The 19722-nt window shown below is 50.3% G+C and overlaps 2 protein-coding genes across 6 annotated transcripts; both read right to left on the bottom strand.

The window, feature by feature from the left end:
• Window positions 1-290: 290 nt before the first annotated feature.
• Window positions 291-14536, bottom strand: IVD (isovaleryl-CoA dehydrogenase). Of its 4 annotated transcripts, none has more exons than XM_065065656.1 (12): window positions 14357-14536; window positions 12576-12680; window positions 10881-10932; window positions 9126-9295; window positions 7964-8057; window positions 7373-7509; window positions 6833-6929; window positions 4272-4365; window positions 2980-3061; window positions 2548-2733; window positions 1830-1902; window positions 291-1704 (listed from the first exon to the last, which is right to left on the bottom strand). In XM_065065656.1, the coding sequence occupies exons 1-12, from the start codon at window positions 14501-14503 to the stop codon at window positions 1571-1573; spliced, it is 1371 nt and encodes a 456-aa protein (XP_064921728.1). In that variant the 5' UTR covers window positions 14504-14536; the 3' UTR covers window positions 291-1570. The 4 variants fall into 4 exon arrangements, with proteins under 4 accessions (XP_064921728.1, XP_064921730.1, XP_064921729.1 ...); XM_065065658.1 differs by having other exon boundaries at window positions 2548-2652; window positions 14357-14534; XM_065065657.1 differs by having other exon boundaries at window positions 12591-12680; window positions 14357-14534.
• Window positions 14537-14631: 95 nt separating this feature from the next.
• On the bottom strand, window positions 14632-19333 carry KNSTRN (kinetochore localized astrin (SPAG5) binding protein). Of its 2 annotated transcripts, none has more exons than XM_021297743.2 (8): window positions 19168-19333; window positions 18069-18201; window positions 17859-17918; window positions 17549-17648; window positions 16322-16436; window positions 15953-16014; window positions 15728-15802; window positions 14632-15068 (listed from the first exon to the last, which is right to left on the bottom strand). In XM_021297743.2, the coding sequence occupies exons 1-8, from the start codon at window positions 19229-19231 to the stop codon at window positions 14937-14939; spliced, it is 741 nt and encodes a 246-aa protein (XP_021153418.2). In that variant the 5' UTR covers window positions 19232-19333; the 3' UTR covers window positions 14632-14936. The 2 variants fall into 2 exon arrangements, with proteins under 2 accessions (XP_021153418.2, XP_064921732.1); XM_065065660.1 differs by having other exon boundaries at window positions 18781-19248.
• Between the last annotated feature and the right edge of the window lie 389 nt (window positions 19334-19722).

Raw genomic sequence — 19722 nt, 5'->3', positions numbered from 1 at the left:
TTGACTCCCCTATTAAAGAGATGCAGAACACACCGATAAAATGTGAGTTGCCCATATGCATTGGACACTAGACTGGGGTGTGGCAACCACAGCGATTTAGAGTGAAAATGCAAGTGAAGTGCATTTCGCAAGCACTGTCAGGTGCAGCCCAGTGACGCGTTCCCGAGAGCCACCTCTGCCCGCTCCCCCCTCCAGAGACCGAGGCCGACAGCGAGAGCTGCGACCCTGCCAGAGCAACAGCCGCAGCTCAACAAACAGGACCTTTAGGAAGAAGCCACTGCCACCAGCACTTTAGATGTTTTACAACCTTTTTATAGAAGCACTTGGTGATCAACCTGGCAATTCAAGGTGAAATTTTCTTCAATCTGTGGCTTTTTGAAATTCCATATTAGTCTACTGTCACCTAGTATGGGCAGATATCACCTACAACAAAACACACAAAGCTTTAATCTCAGTTTTGTTAAAACTGCTGGGAGGTTGACTACATGGCAACTGTTTAATTAATTGTTCTGTCATATTTACAATGTCCAATTTGTCTTTGCAATTCACTCTTTAAGGCTGGCAAGTCTACTCTGCAATTTTCTTTAACAAGGCTAGGTCAAAACTTCCATGTGCTGCACATAATATGCACCGAAAACACCCGCGAATCCCGCCGCGCTCGCCCTGGCTTCTCAGCCGAGCGGAGGTGGAGCGCGAGTACGTGCTCTCGCCAAAAGAACAACCTTCAGCAGAAAAACAAGTAACCCCAACCTCAAAAGTCAACCTCCTCCCGCCTGCTTCATTCACGGGTGTCACAATGCGGGTCTGACACTTCAAGTGTTTGCGGAGTGACGGATGGCGACCCCTGGGGCTGAATGCCGCAGCGGGGGGCATCCATCAGCACGGCGAGACCGGCGCTGCGCTGAAAAACCCCGAGAAGCAGCGGGAATGGGAAAGGAAGGATGCGGAGAAACAGATGTGGCATTTTAACGAGGCTTTGGGAATCACCACCTAAAGCACTGCGTGCGCAGCCAGGATGCCGAGCGCTCCTCACAGCCGCCCCCACGACGGGGCTGGTGTCGAGTTCCCGAAATGGAAGTTATTCATCCCACCAGAAGGGCACCCGGGGAAATGTCACCTTCCGGCGGTACTATGCTAAATGCTGTTTAATGGCACTCAGGTGGTTTTTTTTAAAGAACAAAATTGTTCCCTCATTGTCCATTTTTTTGGGGGGGTGACTTTCTGTGCTCTTGTTTCAGGCGTACATCCCAGCAGCCTGCTCCGGTGGCAGCTCATCCCCTGCTGAACCTCAGCCCTGTGACGCTGAGCATCGGGATGGCTTGTGAACAGGATGATCACGAGCATGGTCATGAGAAGAGAAAAAACCCTCTGCTTGCCATGCCACCAGCGGATTCTCTCTGTCGGAGCCCAGCCCAGCAGCATCTGTTCACAGAGCAGGCAGAACAGGGGCCGCAGGTGATGATCCCAGGTTCAAAAGCAGGAAGATAAAGAAAAGAGAGAGTTGTGCGTTGCAGCCTCTCTGGTCCAAGGCCTCGCGGTGGTCAGGGAGCCGCCTCTCCGCGGGTGGACGTTACTTAAAAGTGGCGTTAAACGCCCTGCCGATGACAAGCCTGCGCACCTCGCTGGTGCCGGCGCCGATCTCGTAGAGCTTGGCATCCCGCAGGAACCGCCCCATGGGGTACTCGTTGATGTAACCGTTCCCACCTGCAACAGAAAGGAGTCCGGGGCATGTCCCTGGTGTCAGGGTGGGCGGGAGGGCGCGTCGCCCTCGCACCGCGCTTGGCTCTCCCCAGCAATCAGTCCCACAAACAGCCCTGCCCGTGACTCACCCAGACACTGGATCCCATCCAGAGCCACCTGCGTAGCCGACTCTGCCGAATAGAGGATCACTCCGGCGCAGTCCTAAAGCAGAGTCACAACGGTGGCAGTCAGCAAAGGTGTCACCTGCCCGTCTCCCATCTCTGCCTTGCTCTGACCTTTCCATTACTGTACAGACGTGTGCTAACAAGCCTGAACTACCTGATCACAAAGGCAGCACATCCACTCCCAGCAAGGAAGGAGCGCAGCAGCCTTTCTGTCACCACAGAGCACTTGTGTCAGGTCTGTAAAGGCCACGTGAAGACAGAAAGAGAAGAAACCCCGTGCAGCAGGGGAGCTGGTGTCGCTCACAAACACACATCATATCCACAGGAGACCAATGTGATCTGGTTTGGGATGCGGGGCTCTGTGCTCCAACTGCTAAACACTCCGTCCCCCTCTTCGGGAGAGGTGACAGTGCCAGTTGTGGAGATGACACCTCCAAAAGACGCTACAGCCCCTGCAACAGCCAGGGCTTTGTGTTCTGGCTTCTAATAAACACCTACAGATCCTGCTAAATCGGTTGCCTTGTAGAACCTGACTGGCTTTTCCATTAGGGTGGAAAAGAAAAAACAAAAGCACTTAGTGCTGTGAGGGAGTCATTTGAACCCCCAGAACCAAACCCCAGACCTCCCCCCTGCTCCCGACCTGGGAGCAAAGAGAGGAGACGCCCGGCGGCCGCGAGCTCACCTTCGCGTTGAAATGCCCCTGGTCGCAGGCCTTCGCCACGTTGTAGACGTACTGGCGGCACGCCATCAGCCGCGTGTACATATCCGCCATCTTGCCCTGCATGAGCTGCGAGCCGCAGGAGACACAGTAACGCCAGAGGGGAAGATTATTTTCTGCGCTAGCACTGGAGATCATCCGCTCCCCAGGCTGCCCCACAGAAACCAGGCAAATGAGAAGACGCGCTCAGCTGGAGGTCCCGCCAGCTCACAGGTGTCACAGCCAGCAGTAACGTGTCACCCACCGACAGCGAGACCTCTCGCCTTCTCGCACATCACCACATCCCGCAGCCCCAGCACAAACTCCACACCAAGACCTCCCACCACACAGCTCCTTGTCTTCTCGTTTTTAAAGAAAACGAGCAAGAGGACAAAACTAATTCCTTTTCTGCCTCACCTGGAAGTGGCCAATTTTCTGTCCAAATGCTTCTCTTACATGTAGGTATGGAATTGCGTGGTCAAGAACAGCTTGCATGATTCTAAGAAAAGTAGAGATATGGAGGAAAAAGGAAGACAACAGAACAAGTAACAGACAAATAATAAAAAGGCTCTCATACCTAAAATGATATGCTGCTGTCTTCCCACAGCTCCACGCAAACAACGCTAAGAACAAAATCCACATGTCCCGGTCTCTCCCCAGCGCTCCACATCTCGCTCATTGGGGACGTTCTCTAGTAAGGCCTCACCCGCTTAATTCAGGGGATGGAGGAGAAAGGCTGAGGAGCTTTCCTAGAACAGTCTGCGCTGCCTTGCACCTCCAGAGGACGACTCCAGGAGCCAATACCATAAAAAGGCGTAGGCACGAATAAGGGTGAAAAATCCTCCCTCTGCTTTGTGGAAGATGGTCTTTCCACAGGAGGCTTAGCACAGAGAGACTGCGTGGGAGGGCAAGAGGACGGTAGGGTAAAAATAGTCACTGGGGAGCTTAAGGACTGAATAAATGAAGAATAAACCCTTCATCCAGTCCAGTGGTCCTTCTGTGTGCCAGTCTGGATGGCGTTTTAGACTTTAAGGGATCAGTAGCACAAACGAGGAACTGCTTATTCCTGAAGTAAGGCATATGCAAACATGCAAATGAGGACCAAGGAAGATTTACCATCCCTAGAAATGTTTGCATCAAGACCAGCATTTTCAAAAGCATGCTCTGGAGAGCCTGTGGCCTGCGCTACACTGGGACGCAGAGATTAGCAATCTTTCTTTCTGGCATTGCTTCTTCTACCCCTTGCCCCTCAGAGGGCACGTACAGATGCTTTCAAACAGAAAAAAATATATATGAGGAGCAGAGACGCAAGGAGAGCAAAAGGAGGCGGCGAGCAGAGGCAGAGCAAGCCCTGGCTGCTGGGAGAGCCGGGCTGAGACCCCCGGCCACAGCCCAGCAGAGCAGCTACGCACCGGCAGCCGCGGGGTGTCCCGAGCACGGGGTGTCCTGAGCACCGGCAGCCGCGGGGTGTCCCGAGCACGGGGTGTCCCGAGCACCAGCAGCCGCGGGGTGTCCTGCTCCTGCCTCCATCACAGCTCTGCCCCAGCCACCTCCTCCAGCCTGGCTTTCCTCTTCTCTGCCCCAATATCTCCGTTCTCCGTCCAAGATGCACCCAGCAGAGAGCTGCAGCCCCAGCTGGAGACCCACCGGGATAGGTGATCCCGAAGGATCCTTCTGGCCTTGCCATCTACAAGCCGACGATCCCTTACCCCAGCGGCCCGCCAGACAGCACCAGTCTCTCCAGGTCCAGTCCGCTCATCAGGACGTAGACTCCTTTGCTCACCGTCCCCAAGACATTTTCAGCTGCAACAGGCAAAGTAAAGCGATTCAGTTGTGTGCAAAGCTCAGATGAGCTGTTGTCCAAGGGCCTGTGCTCACAGGGGACAGCGTTCAAACTTTCAGTCTCGTTCCCCTTTCTTTTCGGTCCCTCAACCATTCAGGACCAGCTGCCAGGCTCTGAGTTTTGATACTTACGCTCCCTCCCACTCAAATGGCTTTTCAAGCCAACCAAGGCCAAAAAGGAAAAGGCAGCAAAGGGTTATAAAGTGCATCTAGAATCACCGCTATGTTCTCGTCTGTTTTCGGAAGCGTGAGGTGCACTCCAGAGATCCTCCAGCTCAGTTTTCGTACCAACAAGCATCAGAGACTTAACAGCCTGGGAGGACAAACTGGGAGCCCCCTCCAGCACCCCATCAGTTTGTATCTAACCCAAACTGCCAGCGTTATCATCCAATGTGTGTGTTCAAAATGGATGTAAATCCTGGTCTGATCCCCTTGGGTCACCTCTCCGAGCACTCCCGGCACCGGACCCAGAGCTCTCACAGACAAGCAGTCTGAGCTCACCGCTTATCACAGGTTGGAGGGAGGTACGTCGGTCCTTGAAGACTAGAGAACGTCAACAGTCATGATCCCCCTTCTGCAAGGGGGGCTCAACAGAATAAGGTAGCTGTTATAAATAAACGTTTTGAAAGACAAGCATTATTTCTGTGAAAATGGAACAGGAAAATAGGCACATCAGATAATGGGCTGAGAAATAAACCTCAGGAAACCCTTTTGCTTTGGGACAATCTAAAGCACGCACTGATGCTAACGCGTATAAAAGGAGAAGCAGGAACAGAAGGCTCATCGCAGCAAGGCTGTATTCTTACAACCAGGAGAGAAGTTAAAGCCTAACAGCTGTGCTTTGTGGATAGACAGAGATCAACGGCTGATCACACCACGCAGGAGAAATAACATCCACTTCAGGCTTTGATCACGAGAGATCTGAGAGGCGTGATACACAAAGTGAAAATGAGACAGCACTTGTGGACACGTGCAGATAGACTCCTGAAATAAACAGTCTGCGTTTCAGTGGCAGAAGCTCATGGAGCACATTGTCTCTTGCTTAGTGAAGAGCACGTTGATGGAGTGTATGGAGAACTGCAGCCTCTGCAGGGCCTTCACCACGATATTGGAGCGAGGAAGAGGAAGAAGAGTGAAGCACGGCTCTCAGAAAAGGCTCAAAGGCCCCACAGACCAGAATACTAATAGTAAACGTTACTTTGAAGAACACAAATATCAGCATCAGTAATAATGAAGTGAAAAAGTTGCTCACAAGTAATGGCATCTCCTAGCTAAAAAAGCTCTGAATAGCCTGAACATGTTCCTGTCCATGCAGGTGTGCGGTGAGCGGAGGACACACCTGTGGGCTGCACACGGGGCGCAGACCTGCAAATTAAAAAATGGGGGCTCTGAACCAGCTTTTGCCATAAATGTCCACGAACGAATCCACCGACAACACTTACTACGAGAAAAACACCAGCACATCAGCGGAGCGTGGCTGCCGGTGAAACACGCGCTTTAAGGCAGATGGGATGCAGTGCTGGAGGACAGCTCGGCCTGAGAGCAGGATCCTGCAAACAGCTCAAATGGCATCACACTGGCTCCGCTTCCACGGCCGAAGATCAGAGGCAGCATTAATGGCCGGAGTGCAAAGTGTGTTAACTTTGAACAGCGCAGCGATGTGCTCCTCCGAGTTATCGGCAAATGGAAATCCCGTTACCATAAGAACACGCTGCTCTGTACAGACGATTGCCCAGGAGATGATCTGCTGACTCGGGCACAGCCCTTTCTGATTTCAGAGTGGAAGGATCCAGTAAAGTCAGAAATGTCAGACTGCAGCTGAAACTCTTCTGCTCGCTGCAAAGCAGCTTTTGGTGGAGCAGGAGAGTTACTTGTTCTGCAGATCTGCAATTAGGATTTTAATGAGCTCAGATAAGGTATCTCCTCCACTTGCTATATAGTGTCTGTGAATTTTCTATCTGCAACAGCAGCCACTGGAGTAACAAAAGCGGCCATTACAGCGGCCCCTGCTGCGCTGCCTGCCGGGGGAAAGGATGTCCCTTTTCAGGCCCTGGCCCCAAAAGAACTCAGAAATGTCACAGGCAACCCAAAAGCCTGTTGGATAGTCTCCAGTGACTTTGCAGATGGGGAGCTCTAACGGCAATGAACGAGATTTTCAGAAGGCTCGGGCAGGCCCGCAGCAGCACTGAGGAGTCAGGTCCACGAGGGCGACACGGGAGCGACCCGACACGGGCCGTGCCCTCGCAGAACCCAGCGCTGCACTGCTCAGCTCCACCAGCTCCGCTGCGAGGCCGCCAGGGAGCACACAACCACCCGCAGAGCCCTCCAGCCCACAGCGGAACACGCATCTAGCTAGCGATCCAATTCATCTGACCAACAAGAGAGGAAACCAGCAGGTGCACGCTGCCGCCACCCGAACCCAGCTCACCGGGGATCTTGCAGTCTTGGAAGATGAGCTCAGAGGTGTTCGACCCTCGCATTCCCAGCTTGTCCAGCTTCTGGGCGGTGCTGAAACCCGGCATTCCCTGCAGGGTCCAGACAGTGACAACACGTCACATCTCAGTTCTGACAGACTAAATTAAATCACTAAACGTCTTTCATGTCTCACCTTAAAAAAGACCCCATAAAGTTAGATAATGGGATAATAGGACACATTTACAAGGCTGCCAATATATCTGACTATTTTTGGCCACAAGCAAGCCCTTTTCTATTAGAATCTCGTCTGTTCTCTCTATATTTCTAGCCCTAAAGACTGGTTACACGCCTGGGTGCCACAATCCAGGTGTGCCCAGCTGCCAGCGCAGCTCACCACGTCACCGGGGCAGGGTTTGTCCTTCAGCAAGCGGCTGACAGTTCTAGAAAGAAAACTAGCTGGCTTCTCAATGAGGCACTTTGGGTTAAAGAATCAGCTTTGAAAGCCCCACCACAATAAGCATGTGGGAATTACTGAACAGTAGCTTCAACCTACCCTCTCCACGATGAAGGCAGTTATGCCTCGGGAGGCTGGAACAGCATTAATATCGGTTTTAGCATAAACGATGAGAACATCTGCATCTGGCCCGTTGGTGATCCAAAATTTGTTCCCATTCAAAACGAAGTAGTCTCCTGGAAGCAAAGAGCAGCAACCTGTCAGCTCACAACAGACCATCACCTACACCCTCATGCCATTTATCTCCACGAAAGTTCTCTAAGACCCCCGCAAACAGCGTGCACAAGTCCTTCCCAAGTTTAAGAAAACTCATTTCCTTCATTTCTGGAGTCCAGAGACAGTTTAACAAACACCAGACAAACTAAGGCACGTGGCACTGGTTCCATAACACCACCGGCCTCCACCACCACCGTCAGTTCACTTCTAGACCTTCAACTGTCCACCTCAAGTTTCCACTACCTGGTTTATCACACGTTCAGTCTCCTGGGGGGCAGCACAAGCCTGCAAACGTGGCCTGGTACAGCCAAGACTTAGCACCGTGTCGCAGTGGCGTTGAGGACCTTAGTCTGGACTTACAGGAGACGGTGTTTACGTCGGCTGTCTGGCCAGGCAGCACGTGACAGGCTTTACCTTTCTTATCTGCTTTCAGCTTCATGGACACAACATCAGATCCTGCATTGGGTTCGCTCATTGCTAAGGCTCCAATGTGCTCCCCGCTGGTTAGCTGCAAGAAAATACCAACCTAAGAAAGGGAGGGAGAGCAGGGCAGCGAGGGGGTGAAAAGGGATGGCGAAGCGCTCAGCAGTGCTCCCACAGCGCGGCTCCCCAGGCCCGCGCTGCCCTGGCCGCTGCACACCCTCCGCGCCTGCTCGCGCCAGGCCCTGCCGCAGCCCTGGCCTCCTCTGCCCCGCTCCCTCGTCCTGCCCTTTTTCCCCCTCCCTGTGTCCTTTTATCTGTCTTCTCCTCCTTTTTTAAAAAAAACAGCTTCAATGTTTAAGAGAGATGTTCAACCAACTCGATCCATCGGTGCATTTCTACAGAAGCCTTCGTGATCTGCTCAAAACTATTGAAGCACCGTTAAGGAGTCTGTCTTGAGCCAAGACAAGTAAGAACTGAAGTGGTTGCACATCTCATTGAAAGGCAGCAAACGGGGGCATTAAAATACACCTGAGCAGCAACAAGGACAACTCAGGGTTACGTATCAGCAGGGTTGCACAATGCTTTGAGGAAGGGACACCGGGCTTTGCATGCGCTTTAAATCAAGTTTCCTGCGCTGATAATTTTGCTGATAATTTCAGCAGCTGGGATTCAACGTACTAGTTAAGTTTTTCCATGCATTTAAACACCAAAATCTGTTTAATTGCTTTGGAGTCACAAACATCAATGTCCCAGATGATGAGGAAGTTCCACACGTAGTTAATTGGCACAGGCAAACCCAGCATCTGGGCAGCGAGCAATGAGGAATATAAAATAGGAAAGTGGTCACTTCCATCCAGAAACCTCAAAACAATTTGGGAAGTTGGAACAATATCACCCAGGGCCACCTCAAAGCCCCATTTAGTAACACTGTTCCAGAGAGCGGGACTATGCTGTCTGCAGACTGGGGCTTTGGCACGGGCTGAGCTCAATATGGATTAACAGGACAAAAATTAACAAGGTAGAGAAAGGCAAGTTTGGGAAGTACAGTATTTCCCAAAGGCTGGCTCACTGAAACTGGCTTAAAATGGTCCGCACTGCGGAAGACACTGAGCCTGCCTGCAGCCGAAACCCGAACGCTTTCCAGCTTCCCCACCTTGGGCAAGTACTTGTTTTTCTGGGCTTCGTTGCCGTTCCGCACGAGCTGGTTGATACAAAGGTTCGAGTGGGCCCCGTAACTGAGCCCGACAGCCGCCGACACGCGGGAGATCTCCTCCATCACCAGCACGTGGTCCAGGTACCCCAAAGCAGATCCACCGTACTCCACTGGAAAGAGAAGAGGAACCCCACGTGAACCACCACGGAGTGTATCACACATCGTTATTAATTTCTTCGTAAAAATAAATTATTTACTTGTCCAGCATAGTTTTACCCATGTAAGATGCACAAGGATGCATCTAAAACATGCTACCGGCACTTGCACAACAGTGAGTCCTTGTGAGCCACCCTTACGTGCAGCCTCAACAGAGCAGCATGAGGATCATAACCGGCAATCCAGCTCGGCACACGGAGCTGGGCCTGAAACCAGGGAAAAGACGGAAGGCCAGGAAAAAAGAGAAGGCTGAGAAATGCATAATGGCCTTGAGCAGCTGACAGCAAACATAAATACATCCATATACATATATATCTATATATATCTACCTATTTGCATTTCTTAACTTAGCTCTTTATAAAATAAAGAGAAAATTACATCAAACCAACATAGTTTTCTTCTTTTTAAGAAGAAAACAAAAAGCACTGTTATTTAAAATGCTCCCTTACTAGACTTGATGCACTGGTGCCCAAACATGCCACTCAACTGAGCATGTGCCCTCGTAAGATTTCCCATTATCTTCACATCCTAAGTCCCGGTCTCCACCTCCTCCAACAAAACCGACGCCAGCAAAGAAACTGCACGTAGCTATACAATCAAAAATCAGGCAAAAAATGCCGGGCACAGGAGGGTTTTAGAGGTAAATCTTTGAGGAAATCCAAAAGGACAGGACTCATGAGGGGATGGCTTATTTATAGTGTGGGAAACTGCTGTAAGCCTCAGGCACAACATCAAAGAAGAAAGAAGGTAAGAGTGAGAAAAAACAGGAGCAGCAGTAAATTGGGAAGAGTAAAGAGAAAGAAAGCAGGACTAGAGACTCTTTCAAGCAGCCTCAGCGCCACTGAAAGGACCGCAGAGGCATTATTTCAACGCATTGCTATTCAGCTTGCTTCTGCAGAAGCCTTTGCAGACGCACATCTAGAAACACAGACTTTACGATGGGAAATAAAGGCCCCATTGGCCGCTTTTCTGCACTAAGGGCTTCTGCTCATTACACTGCGTTAGTGCATTCAGCATGACCACAGCAGCCTCAGTCATCTACAACATTAATCAAAACACTTTTCAACCAACCTGGACAAGGCTGAATAAGATTTACCCTGATTTTCTTCTGACTGGTTGGATGTGGTCAGCTCTCCATTCGTTATCACAGCTTTTCACAGCATTGTTTTATACTCTAACTTCTATTAGAGATGGATGTTTGTTCTAGGATACTTTTATCTCTAGCTCCCTTTCTTCAAAACCTGCAGCAAACGCTCCGTAAGCGCAAACACGTCTGAGTTGCACACGTTATATCTGGAGAAACCATTTCTGAACAGCACTTTTAAAGTGTAAAAGCCATTTTGTTATCGTCCTAACGAGGGAAGAGGATTCAGATTCAGCGAGGAATAAAAATGTTGCCAAAGGGTTTTTAAAAAATAGGAGGCTAGGAGCTTCTGGCCAAATGGGTGTCCCAGCACAGGCAAGGCTGCCCCGCGCCGGCGAGTTCCAGCCGAGCCTCTGCGGACTGAAGGGTCACCCAGCAGAAGGGAACAGACTTACCGGGAGCTGTGATCCCCAGAACTCCCAGGTCCCCCAGCTTCTTCCAGAACTCCTGCAAGCACAGAACAAGGAATCATTCCAGGTTGCACTCGGGCCATCAGCACAAGGAGTTTTCCCAGGTGGCTCAGCAGACACACCAATTTACCTCATTCTTGTGCCATCTCCGAGATAAACACACCAATACCTGCTCCTCCTGCAGCAGCTCCACCCTTTGGACTAAGAACCCAGACAGACTAACGGACGTTAGTTATGACACACATGGGAGCAGTCCATTGCATTCAGTGAAAATTCACAACGCCTAAATGTCATTCTGGAAGTACAGGTCGTGAGATTTAACTCGTTGCCCAGCTTAAGGAGAATTTTGTTGAATTAAAACCTCCCATTAATTTAAAAACTGCATTTCTAGGCTTTCATATACTATCTCTTGCTAAAAATAATATAGGGTGTTATGACTTAAATTGATGCTTGTATTTTACCTCATGCACTCTTGCCACTGTGCTTTGGCAGCACGGTGTAGCCTGCCAGCCTGCGGCTGCTGCAGATAGTGGATTTAGTGGAGGGTATTCATGTCTGAAACCCTGGAAACACTTAGAAGAGTTGCCATTAGCTGGCAATTTAACTCTTCTAGTAAAGCAAACTGGTAAGTAAAGCTGAGGCCTCCTTGGGAGAGGCTGAAGGGGAAGGTTTGAGCTGGGGCAGAGGTGCTGCCCACCCGCAGGCGGGACTAGAGAGGTTTTAAAAGGTGACCACAACGGGGAATTCGTGAGCACTTTGGGCTCCTGAAGCTAATGGAGCTGAATCCACAAGGGTCCCTCAAGCACATAACCTCGAGGTTTTCCTGACCACCAGGACACCAGACGCTAGTTCTGCAGAGCCGGACACCTCGGCTGCAAAGCTCACCCGCTGGACCCCTCCACGTGCCTGTCACCCCCAGACTGGTCACTCTGGCAATGCCGCCACTCCAGTGACAGCCACAGCATGGGAGGCACGGAGCTGCCGGCCCCAGCGCCAGCGATGAGAATTATCAGTGAATTGTCTCCAGAGACTTCAAAAAGTACTGTTCCACCGCTCTGGATGACATCTGGTGTGCCAGACTACATTCATATACCGAACTTCAAAGCCGTGCATATATCCCTGGAAATGTCAACATCAGAGCTCCGGGAAGCCCCAGCAGATGTTCCAGGCTTTTAAGTCTTGTGGAGCTTATGAAAAGCAATAGCTAGATCTCTCGTTTTCATCAATCCAGCCACCCCCTGGCACAGAATTTGTTGGGGTTTTAGGAAGTCAAGTTTCAGTTCAACAGTCAAACTCTACATTTCAGCATTTGCACACAATACATCCACAACAAATTTGAGAGGAAACTCAGATGCCCAAGCAAGGGTCCTACAAAGAATACAAAGCACATATTAGAGGAGGAGTCTGAACAGAGCGAGGCACAAATATCATGATGAGGATCCAAACACGACCGTTATCGATCTTTCTTTCCCAGGTGGATGCTGGCTGGGTTCTGCCCCAGGCTGCTCAAAGTTGTTCACAAAAGACGAAACAGGAAATCAAAAAATTGTTTCCTCTATGGCTTTCAAGTTTGAAAAGTTAATGCATCTGTTCCTGTGCTGTGGACTGGGACCCTTTGTCTGGATGAACGTACAGATCAAAGTACAGACAGGCTGTCAGCACCACCTGTTTGAAACGCACACATGAAATACTTACCCGCATGCCTTTGAATTCATTTTCCTGGTCAATCTGTTGGGCCTTCGGAGCCAAATGCTCTTGACAGAACTTCGTCATGGTCTGCCTAAGCTGGGAAAAGACACGAGGAGAAACACATACATCACATCTCATCAATACATCGCCATCCTCTTCTCTAGCATCTGCCAGGCGACGCCAGGATCCCAAGATGAGAAGGGAACCGATGTTTCAGGTTACTGGTGGTAAGACCACATGAAAGACCCTTTAGTCTTTCAAAGAGAAAATCCTGATGTACTTAAGTTCCTCTCAGCATTTTACCTTAACAATCCTCCCCCAAAATGAGATAATGTTACGCAACTACTGCCTGCACCAGGGTTTCAGGGGATGGCTTTGGTCAGGAAACTTTGAAAGCTGATGAACAGGGCTTATAATGGATTATCCCTGTCCAGTAGCTGCTTAGAGTTTCATTTAATTATATGCAGATGCCTGTAATAAACGTGCCTACTAATTGAATGTGTTGGCGCATCAAACTGGAAGTACATTGGCTATCCTACTATTTTCTACAGAGGCAGAATTCCAAAAAGTTGTGTACGCTTGTTGATCTAAGCATTAAAAACCTCAAAATATTTTTCTGCATCTAAAAAGCTGAAAACCTACTTATATACATATTCTTGACCATAAAGCTTAAAAACAAAAACAAAAAACAAACATTACACAAAAAAACCCCACCAAAAACCCAAAACTTAAAACCATAACAACAACAAATAATCTGAATCAATGAGAGACGGAGGGATGGACTCGGACAGGCATCCCTCCCAGCCTAAGCCAGCTGGTAACACTTACAGTGCTCTTAATTCACAGTTAACTACCATTGCTGAAGATCTATTTCTGGTCTCATTTTTAGCTGTTGCACCAGACAGATAGGAACTACGAGAATATTCTCCTCCTTTTACACCTGCTGAATGTAGAACAAGTTAATTCAGGCTGATAAGGCCATAAACCACAAACACAAGCCTGACAAAGAATAATTCTGCAGTAAGAAAGAAGCAAGAATAAGTTTATTTTGTATATCCGTATGCTTGCACCGTCGTAATTTAAGTAAGGCTATAGCTCCAGACCTGAGAGGCACCAAGGAAAAGGGTTTTATTGGCAGAACCCTGTCTGGACCAAGTCTTTTGAGGATCCCCCTTGCCCCACACCCTGGGGCAGCAGGTAGTGAGTGCTGATGGCCAGCACTGGACTGCTGCTCAACACAGGAGAAAACAGCAAAGCCAAGAACCATTATCCTAAAGCTTTAGGTCCCCCCTTGGGCAAGAGAACAAGCTAGGAGAGCTGCAACGCTTCTTTTGAGAGGATTTGACGAGACTCATTTGTTTATTTGGCGACCATATTTCTGATCAAACAGGCCCAACGCGAGCGCAGTGGAACTTGTTCATGCAAATGGTTCGTCGTGCGGCGTTCCACGGTACAGAGGCGCCTTCCCCCATGAGCAAAACCCAGAGCAAGCTGGAACTGCCTTTGCTCTGGGCCCGGTTCCCGCTCCCGGTTCCCGCTCCCGGTTCCCGCTCCCGGTTCCCGCTCCCGGTTCCCGCTCCCGGTTCCCGCTCGGAACAGCGCACACGTGTACCGGGCGCGTACCCATCGCCCACGCCACGCCCCCTCTGCGCGCCCGGGGATAGGCTGCCTCGCCACAGCCGCGACCAATCACCACCCTTCAACCCGCCACACCCCAGGGCCGGGCCCGCCCCCGCAGCGCGGCCCGCCGGCGCAGCCCCGGCCCGCGGTACCTGCCGCTGCTCGTCGCTCAGCCCGTTCACCGTGTCGTCCACCGGCAGCCCCGCGCAGCCCCGCCGCAGCAGCCCCAGCGCCTGCCGCCGCCGCGCTCCGCGCAGCCCCGCGCCCGCCGCCCGCCCGATCAGCGCCACCGCCGCCATGGCTGCCCCGGGCCCGCAGCGGAGCGCAGGCGCGGCCCGGCCCCGGGGAGCGCCCCGCCCCGCCGGGGGGGCCGGGAGGAGGAGGGAGGCGGAGGGCAGCGCCGCAGGGAGAAATGACAGTGTCCACGTCCTTCCAGTACATTTAATGGGTTAAAACCAGGGATTTTTGGAATACTACAGAGGGTTCCCCACCGAGGGAAGTTCCCCGGTGCGGGGGGCCCAGGCATGGCCCGGCAGGTGGGGACGAGCAACAAGTGCCTGACAGGGGTGGGCAGCCCTTGCTGTGCTCCCCCTACCATCCATCCTGGTGCTGCCCCCCCAGAGAGTGGTGACCCGCGCATTGGTGAGACCACCAGACATAAGAACCAGGTTTGCAAAGTAGGAGTCAAAGATTTAAAAAAAAACAAACGACAAAGAGTCCCGTCCTTGTGCCTCACATCACCAGGAGCTGCTCCAGCTCATCTAGTACTGTTGAGCATTCCTTAATCTCCGCTTGGAAGGATGAGTGCTTCTCCAGGGACTGCTGCCTCTCTTCTTCCGCAGATTTCCACTTGGCCATCGCTGCCTGCATGGAGAAGTCGGTGCACACGACATTTAGGGAAGTCTGTCCATGACACTTGTCAAACACGAAAAGTACTGAGCAGCAAAGACAAGTTCTAAAGCAGCTCCTGCTAAAGCATTTGAACTCTTCAGCAGGGTCTTACCAGCTAAACTAAGATTAGTCTAGCCTGACTGGGGTGTCTTAGCTCGGTTCCTTGAGGAATATGGCAATTTATCTGTGACCTAAGCTTAGAAAGTCTTATATAATAGCGATTTAATAAATTAGCTCTTAAACTTCTTACAAAGAATTGTAGAACTGTAATTTAATTATGATTTTGGTCAGTCTATAGACTATTGTTGAAGCTGCTTGAGCTTGCAGAGACCGCTTCGTCTCCAGCACTGCCTCCATCTCCGCTTTGGAACTGGTGCAGCCCAGCCTGGCAGCTGTCACTCATTAACAGCACCTTCACCTCCTGCCTTGTTTCAAGCTCAGTCGTGTACAATTCAATTGGAAATGACCAAGACTTAATATTGTCCCAGCCCTCTGTGCAGGAGGGGAGTAACACACACAGTTTCCTTAATGCACATACAACAAAAAAGGAGCAATATTGAAGGCTTTCAGAATCTCACCCAACACCAAGTGCTCGTTACCTGGTTAAGTCCAAAACAAAGTCACAGTCTTACCTGAAGCGCCTCCTTTTCTTTTGCAGCTGTTTGATTAAATAGCCTCAACTCTTCTATGAGCTTCCCAGTTAACAGCTGAAGAGCCAAAAGGAAAATAGTTTGATATCATACCAATAAATGCAACTCTCAGCAGCTGTTTGCACAGCATCAGTAGAAAAGGGCAGCAGAGCACACAGACTTCTCAAAGCCCGTGGAACTCCCAGTGCTATTTCAAAGCTTTCTTACCGTTGTCTGCTTCTGGCATTCTTGTGTCTTTTCTTCCTCCTCCAAAATGTTGTTGCCTGTAACTAATTTACGAGATGCATTAGTGAACCTCTAATATACTGATAACTTTGCTTGTAAGAACAAACAGCTTTTCAAAGTGACTTTCTACAGCAAGACAGACTAAATTATTTTCAAAGTTTATCCAGGACAGGACCTACTACAGAAGCAGCTTTTTCTCTTAAGCTAGAAAAAAAATATGCCCTGGAGTTACAGCAGTATTTCCGTAATGAGGAAGGAGAATCCACATGTCTTACCACAGTCACAACAGGGAAAAAAATAGTGTCCTGAAGAATGAGTACCAGAATGGCACGCGAAGGGCACGGTCCTTACCAGGATCAATGTTTCTGCTCTCCAAAATCACCATGCAAGTCTCCTGAAATTTCTTCAGTTTCTCAACTTCTTGTACCAGGCCTTCATTCTCCTCCTTTAAATCCTTTATAATGCCCTGTCATTAACACAGGTCGTAAGTTAATCGAGTTTCCAAGGAGATTTTCTTCTCATTAGTCAGTAACCAAGTGTGACGCTAATGGCTTAACAAGTGCTCCGCTAGCACTGAGAATCAGACCTTGCCCTTCTGGCTCTACCACCACAGCAAAGGAGTCTGCTGCCAACCTTTACTCCTGCTTCGGGACAGGATTAATACATTTATCACATCCACATCTCACAGCAACTACTAGAAACACTCGATCCTAAAGAGAAATTCCTTCTAGGCAGTTCTAGTGTATCTTTTCTTGTGCTCTCTCATATATATCAATAATGCAAGAGTTTGATGCACCAAAGAGCATATAAACATTGGGAACAACAGGGCGTCTTAGAATCTTTAAGCCCCAGCACTATTCCCTGCACAGGTCAGACATTGCCAGGCAATGGGATAAGCTGATCAGCCTCACAAGTGGAATGCAGTTCTTCAAGAGAATCAATAAACATGTGGATTAGGGTGATCTGGCTGATAGTGTCAGGAGCTTTTTGAACATCTCCTAGGAGGTCTCAAAGGCTCTTAAAGAAATCAAGCTGTGAGGTAAGAGGAATGATCATCTCACAGATTAGTAACTGGTTGAGAACTAGGAAATAAAGGGAGTTTTTACAGCTGAAAGGTACCAGTAGGGCCTCTTGCACGTGACAGACATTGCGCTGTGTCCTAGAGTGATCTGCTAGAGGTGGTGAATAACGAGGTGCCAATTTTGAACCTGAACTTGACTCAGGAAACTCAAATCTGTTTGAAACAGAATCCACTGAACAGTCCCAGCTCTCTCAGCCTTTCCTCCAGTCCCTTAATGATCTTGGTAGCCTTTTGTTGGACTCTCTCTCCAGTATGTCCACAGGTCTCTTGTACCAGGAGCCCAGAACTGGACACAATACTCCAGGTTTGATCTTCCCAGTGCGGGGCAGACTGGGAAAAAAACTTGGAGAACACAAAGACACTAAGAGACTAAGCCACAATAGGACGCAATAGCATGTGAAGAAACATAAGCAAGACAATCCTTTGATCTGACCTTGTGGGGACCAAAATATAAGAATTAGTCCATGATTTATTTATTTTTCCACCCCCTTCCTTACCTGTGCTCCTGTTAGTCTGGAATGTAGCTGTTGTTTGGCTGTTTCTAACAGCTGATTCTTGCTCTTCAGTTCTGCTTCTAGTTTGTATCTGTTCAGAGTTCTGTAGAGCCAAACATCCAAGATTTAGGGGCAAAAATATCAGTATTACACACCTTTTCTTTTACTCTCACAAAAATGCTCTTTTTGGAAGCACTTGCTCTTGTTTCTGACCAAGAGCTTTAATCAGCAAACTTGGCAAGAAGGCTGGACAGGGGTGAGAGCTCATCACGACCCTCCAAGAGGGAACTAACAGGAACTGGAGGAAACATACCCTCCTCTTGTAGCCATCTTCTTTGAGGGCGGTTCCACTTTCTTGGCAGATTTAGGCAACCTTAAAAGACAGGTAAAAGACAATTATCAAAAGATCACTGCATTCTTGCAGGTTACCAAGCCTGTTAGTTTGACAAAATCTGCAAAATGCTAAGCCACCTTTAAGACATTTGCCAAGTGATAAATGCATCAATATTTTACTCTCTTTTACCCTTGGTTTGTGGCTTTGAAGACACCATCTGCTGGAGCGTTTGAGCTAAAGTTAAAGTTGGGATCTTTGCTGAACTCTACATCTGCTGTTTTGCTGACACATTGTTTCTTTGAAGAAAAAGCCGGTTGCACTTCTGCAAGAAAAAGACAACAATGCAAACACCAGAGTCTACAAGAGATCGCCATAATACACAGAACTACCGGATCTCTTAAACCTTCAATTGGAGATAAATCACAGTTATATCTTGCTAGAACATCGCTAGGTAGCGACAGCTAAGGGCAGTTTTCACACTTTACTGAGGATACAGGGCCAAGACCAAACCACAGACAGCTCAGGTGGGAGAGACCGTTAAAACAGTTACCAGGCTGGCACTAATGAGAGAAAGTTTGAAAGTGGTAATGTAGGCAGGATAATAAAGAAGGAGTCAACGTCAAGCAGGCAGAACGGCACAGGGATCCAAGCGACGCTGCTCGGTACAGGAAGCAAAACCCAGTGCACCCAAAACTCTCCGTTCAGAGAACTTTATATTTCAATTCACTTTGTAGGAGTAGATACACTTCTAAAGCAACACTGCAGAGAATTAGCTCTCCATGTAAAGTTTATGTGGCTTTAAACCACAGCTGTTTGAATATATAAAGCTTTGTTCACAGAGTGGGCTCAGGAAGCTTGTTTTTATTTCCCACTCCAATTAAGCATTTTTCAAATGACTTACCCATAGGGACATTTATACTGGAGCAACACAGGAATTCCCACCGATACAGAACAGCCCGTGTTTTTAACGCCGAGCCGGCCCGCCCACACGTCTGAGATGCGGTCGGTGGTTGCGAGGCCGACCGAAGGGGAGGGTCTGCGCCCCCAGGCCGCTGTTCGGCACAGCGGACCCGCCCGTGGCGCCCAGCAACACCCGCCCTGCCCAGAGAGGCGCCCTTGCCGAAAAATGGGTCCACCGAAGCCTTAAATGCGGACAAGACACTTGAATAAAGCCCGTAATCGGGCTTCGCGACGGGCAGCACAGGCCAGGGCGGCACTGGATCTCGCTTACAGACACCGCTTCCCCCGCAGCCCCACGGCAGGGCAGAGCAAGGTCTCCCGTACGCACCTGCGGGCGGCCCGCTGCGGTGCGGCCCGCTGTACACGGGGATGCGGGAGGGCTCCCCGTCCATGGCGGCCGAGCCCGCTGCTCCCGCGCCGCCGCCGTTTGAATCGAACCCGCCGCCAAACGGCTCCGCGCGTGCGCAGAACCGGCCCCGCCCGCTCGCCGGCCCCGCCCACGGAGCGGCCGCGCAGGCGCAGTGCGCGCGGGGCTATGGTGCGCGGGACCCGCGCGGGAGGTTGTGTCGTCGTCCGTTGCCTCAGCGAAGGCGCCGCGGGGATGGCGGTTCCTTGTGAGAGTACAACGCTCGTTCCCTTCGCAGCTGCCCCTAGGGGAGCTGGCCCCCGGCGGGGAGGGCCTTCCCTGCTTCTGCCTGCCTCGCCCTGCCATTTGCGTACTCGAGACCCGGAGCTCCTGAGGCCTATGCGGCCTGCGCTGGGGAAACTGCAGAGTCCCGGGTAAAATCGCCCTCCCACACTGGAAGGGGAAAGGAGGCAGCAGTGTAAAACGTATCCCGACTTTGTTAGATGGTTTTCCAACAGCTTTCAAAATGGGTAGGAA

This window comes from Columba livia, chromosome 5 (assembly GCF_036013475.1).
Source record: "Columba livia isolate bColLiv1 breed racing homer chromosome 5, bColLiv1.pat.W.v2, whole genome shotgun sequence".
Taxonomy (NCBI): Eukaryota; Metazoa; Chordata; class Aves; order Columbiformes; family Columbidae; genus Columba; species Columba livia.
This window is presented reverse-complemented; position numbering and strand designations above follow the sequence as displayed.

What these genes read in the sequence shown, in the direction of transcription:
- IVD (XM_065065656.1), bottom strand. Translation starts at nt 14,503, where the DNA reads ATGGCGGCGGTGGCGCTGATCGGGCGGGCGGCGGGCGCGGGGCTGCGC. An exon ending in GCTGAAAGCAGATAAGAAAG is followed by an intron (nt 7,510 to 7,963) that starts GTAAAGCCTGTC and finishes CTTTGCTTCCAG; the next exon opens with GAGACTACTTCGTTTTGAAT. An exon ending in GGATGGGATCCAGTGTCTGG is followed by an intron (nt 1,705 to 1,829) that starts GTGAGTCACGGG and finishes TTTCTGTTGCAG; the next exon opens with GTGGGAACGGTTACATCAAC.
- KNSTRN (XM_065065660.1), bottom strand. Translation starts at nt 19,231, where the DNA reads ATGGACGGGGAGCCCTCCCGCATCCCCGTGTACAGCGGGCCGCACCGC. An exon ending in AAGATGGCTACAAGAGGAGG is followed by an intron (nt 17,649 to 17,858) that starts GTATGTTTCCTC and finishes TTGGCTCTACAG; the next exon opens with AACTCTGAACAGATACAAAC. An exon ending in AAGAAAAGGAGGCGCTTCAG is followed by an intron (nt 15,069 to 15,727) that starts GTAAGACTGTGA and finishes TTCTCCATGCAG; the next exon opens with GCAGCGATGGCCAAGTGGAA.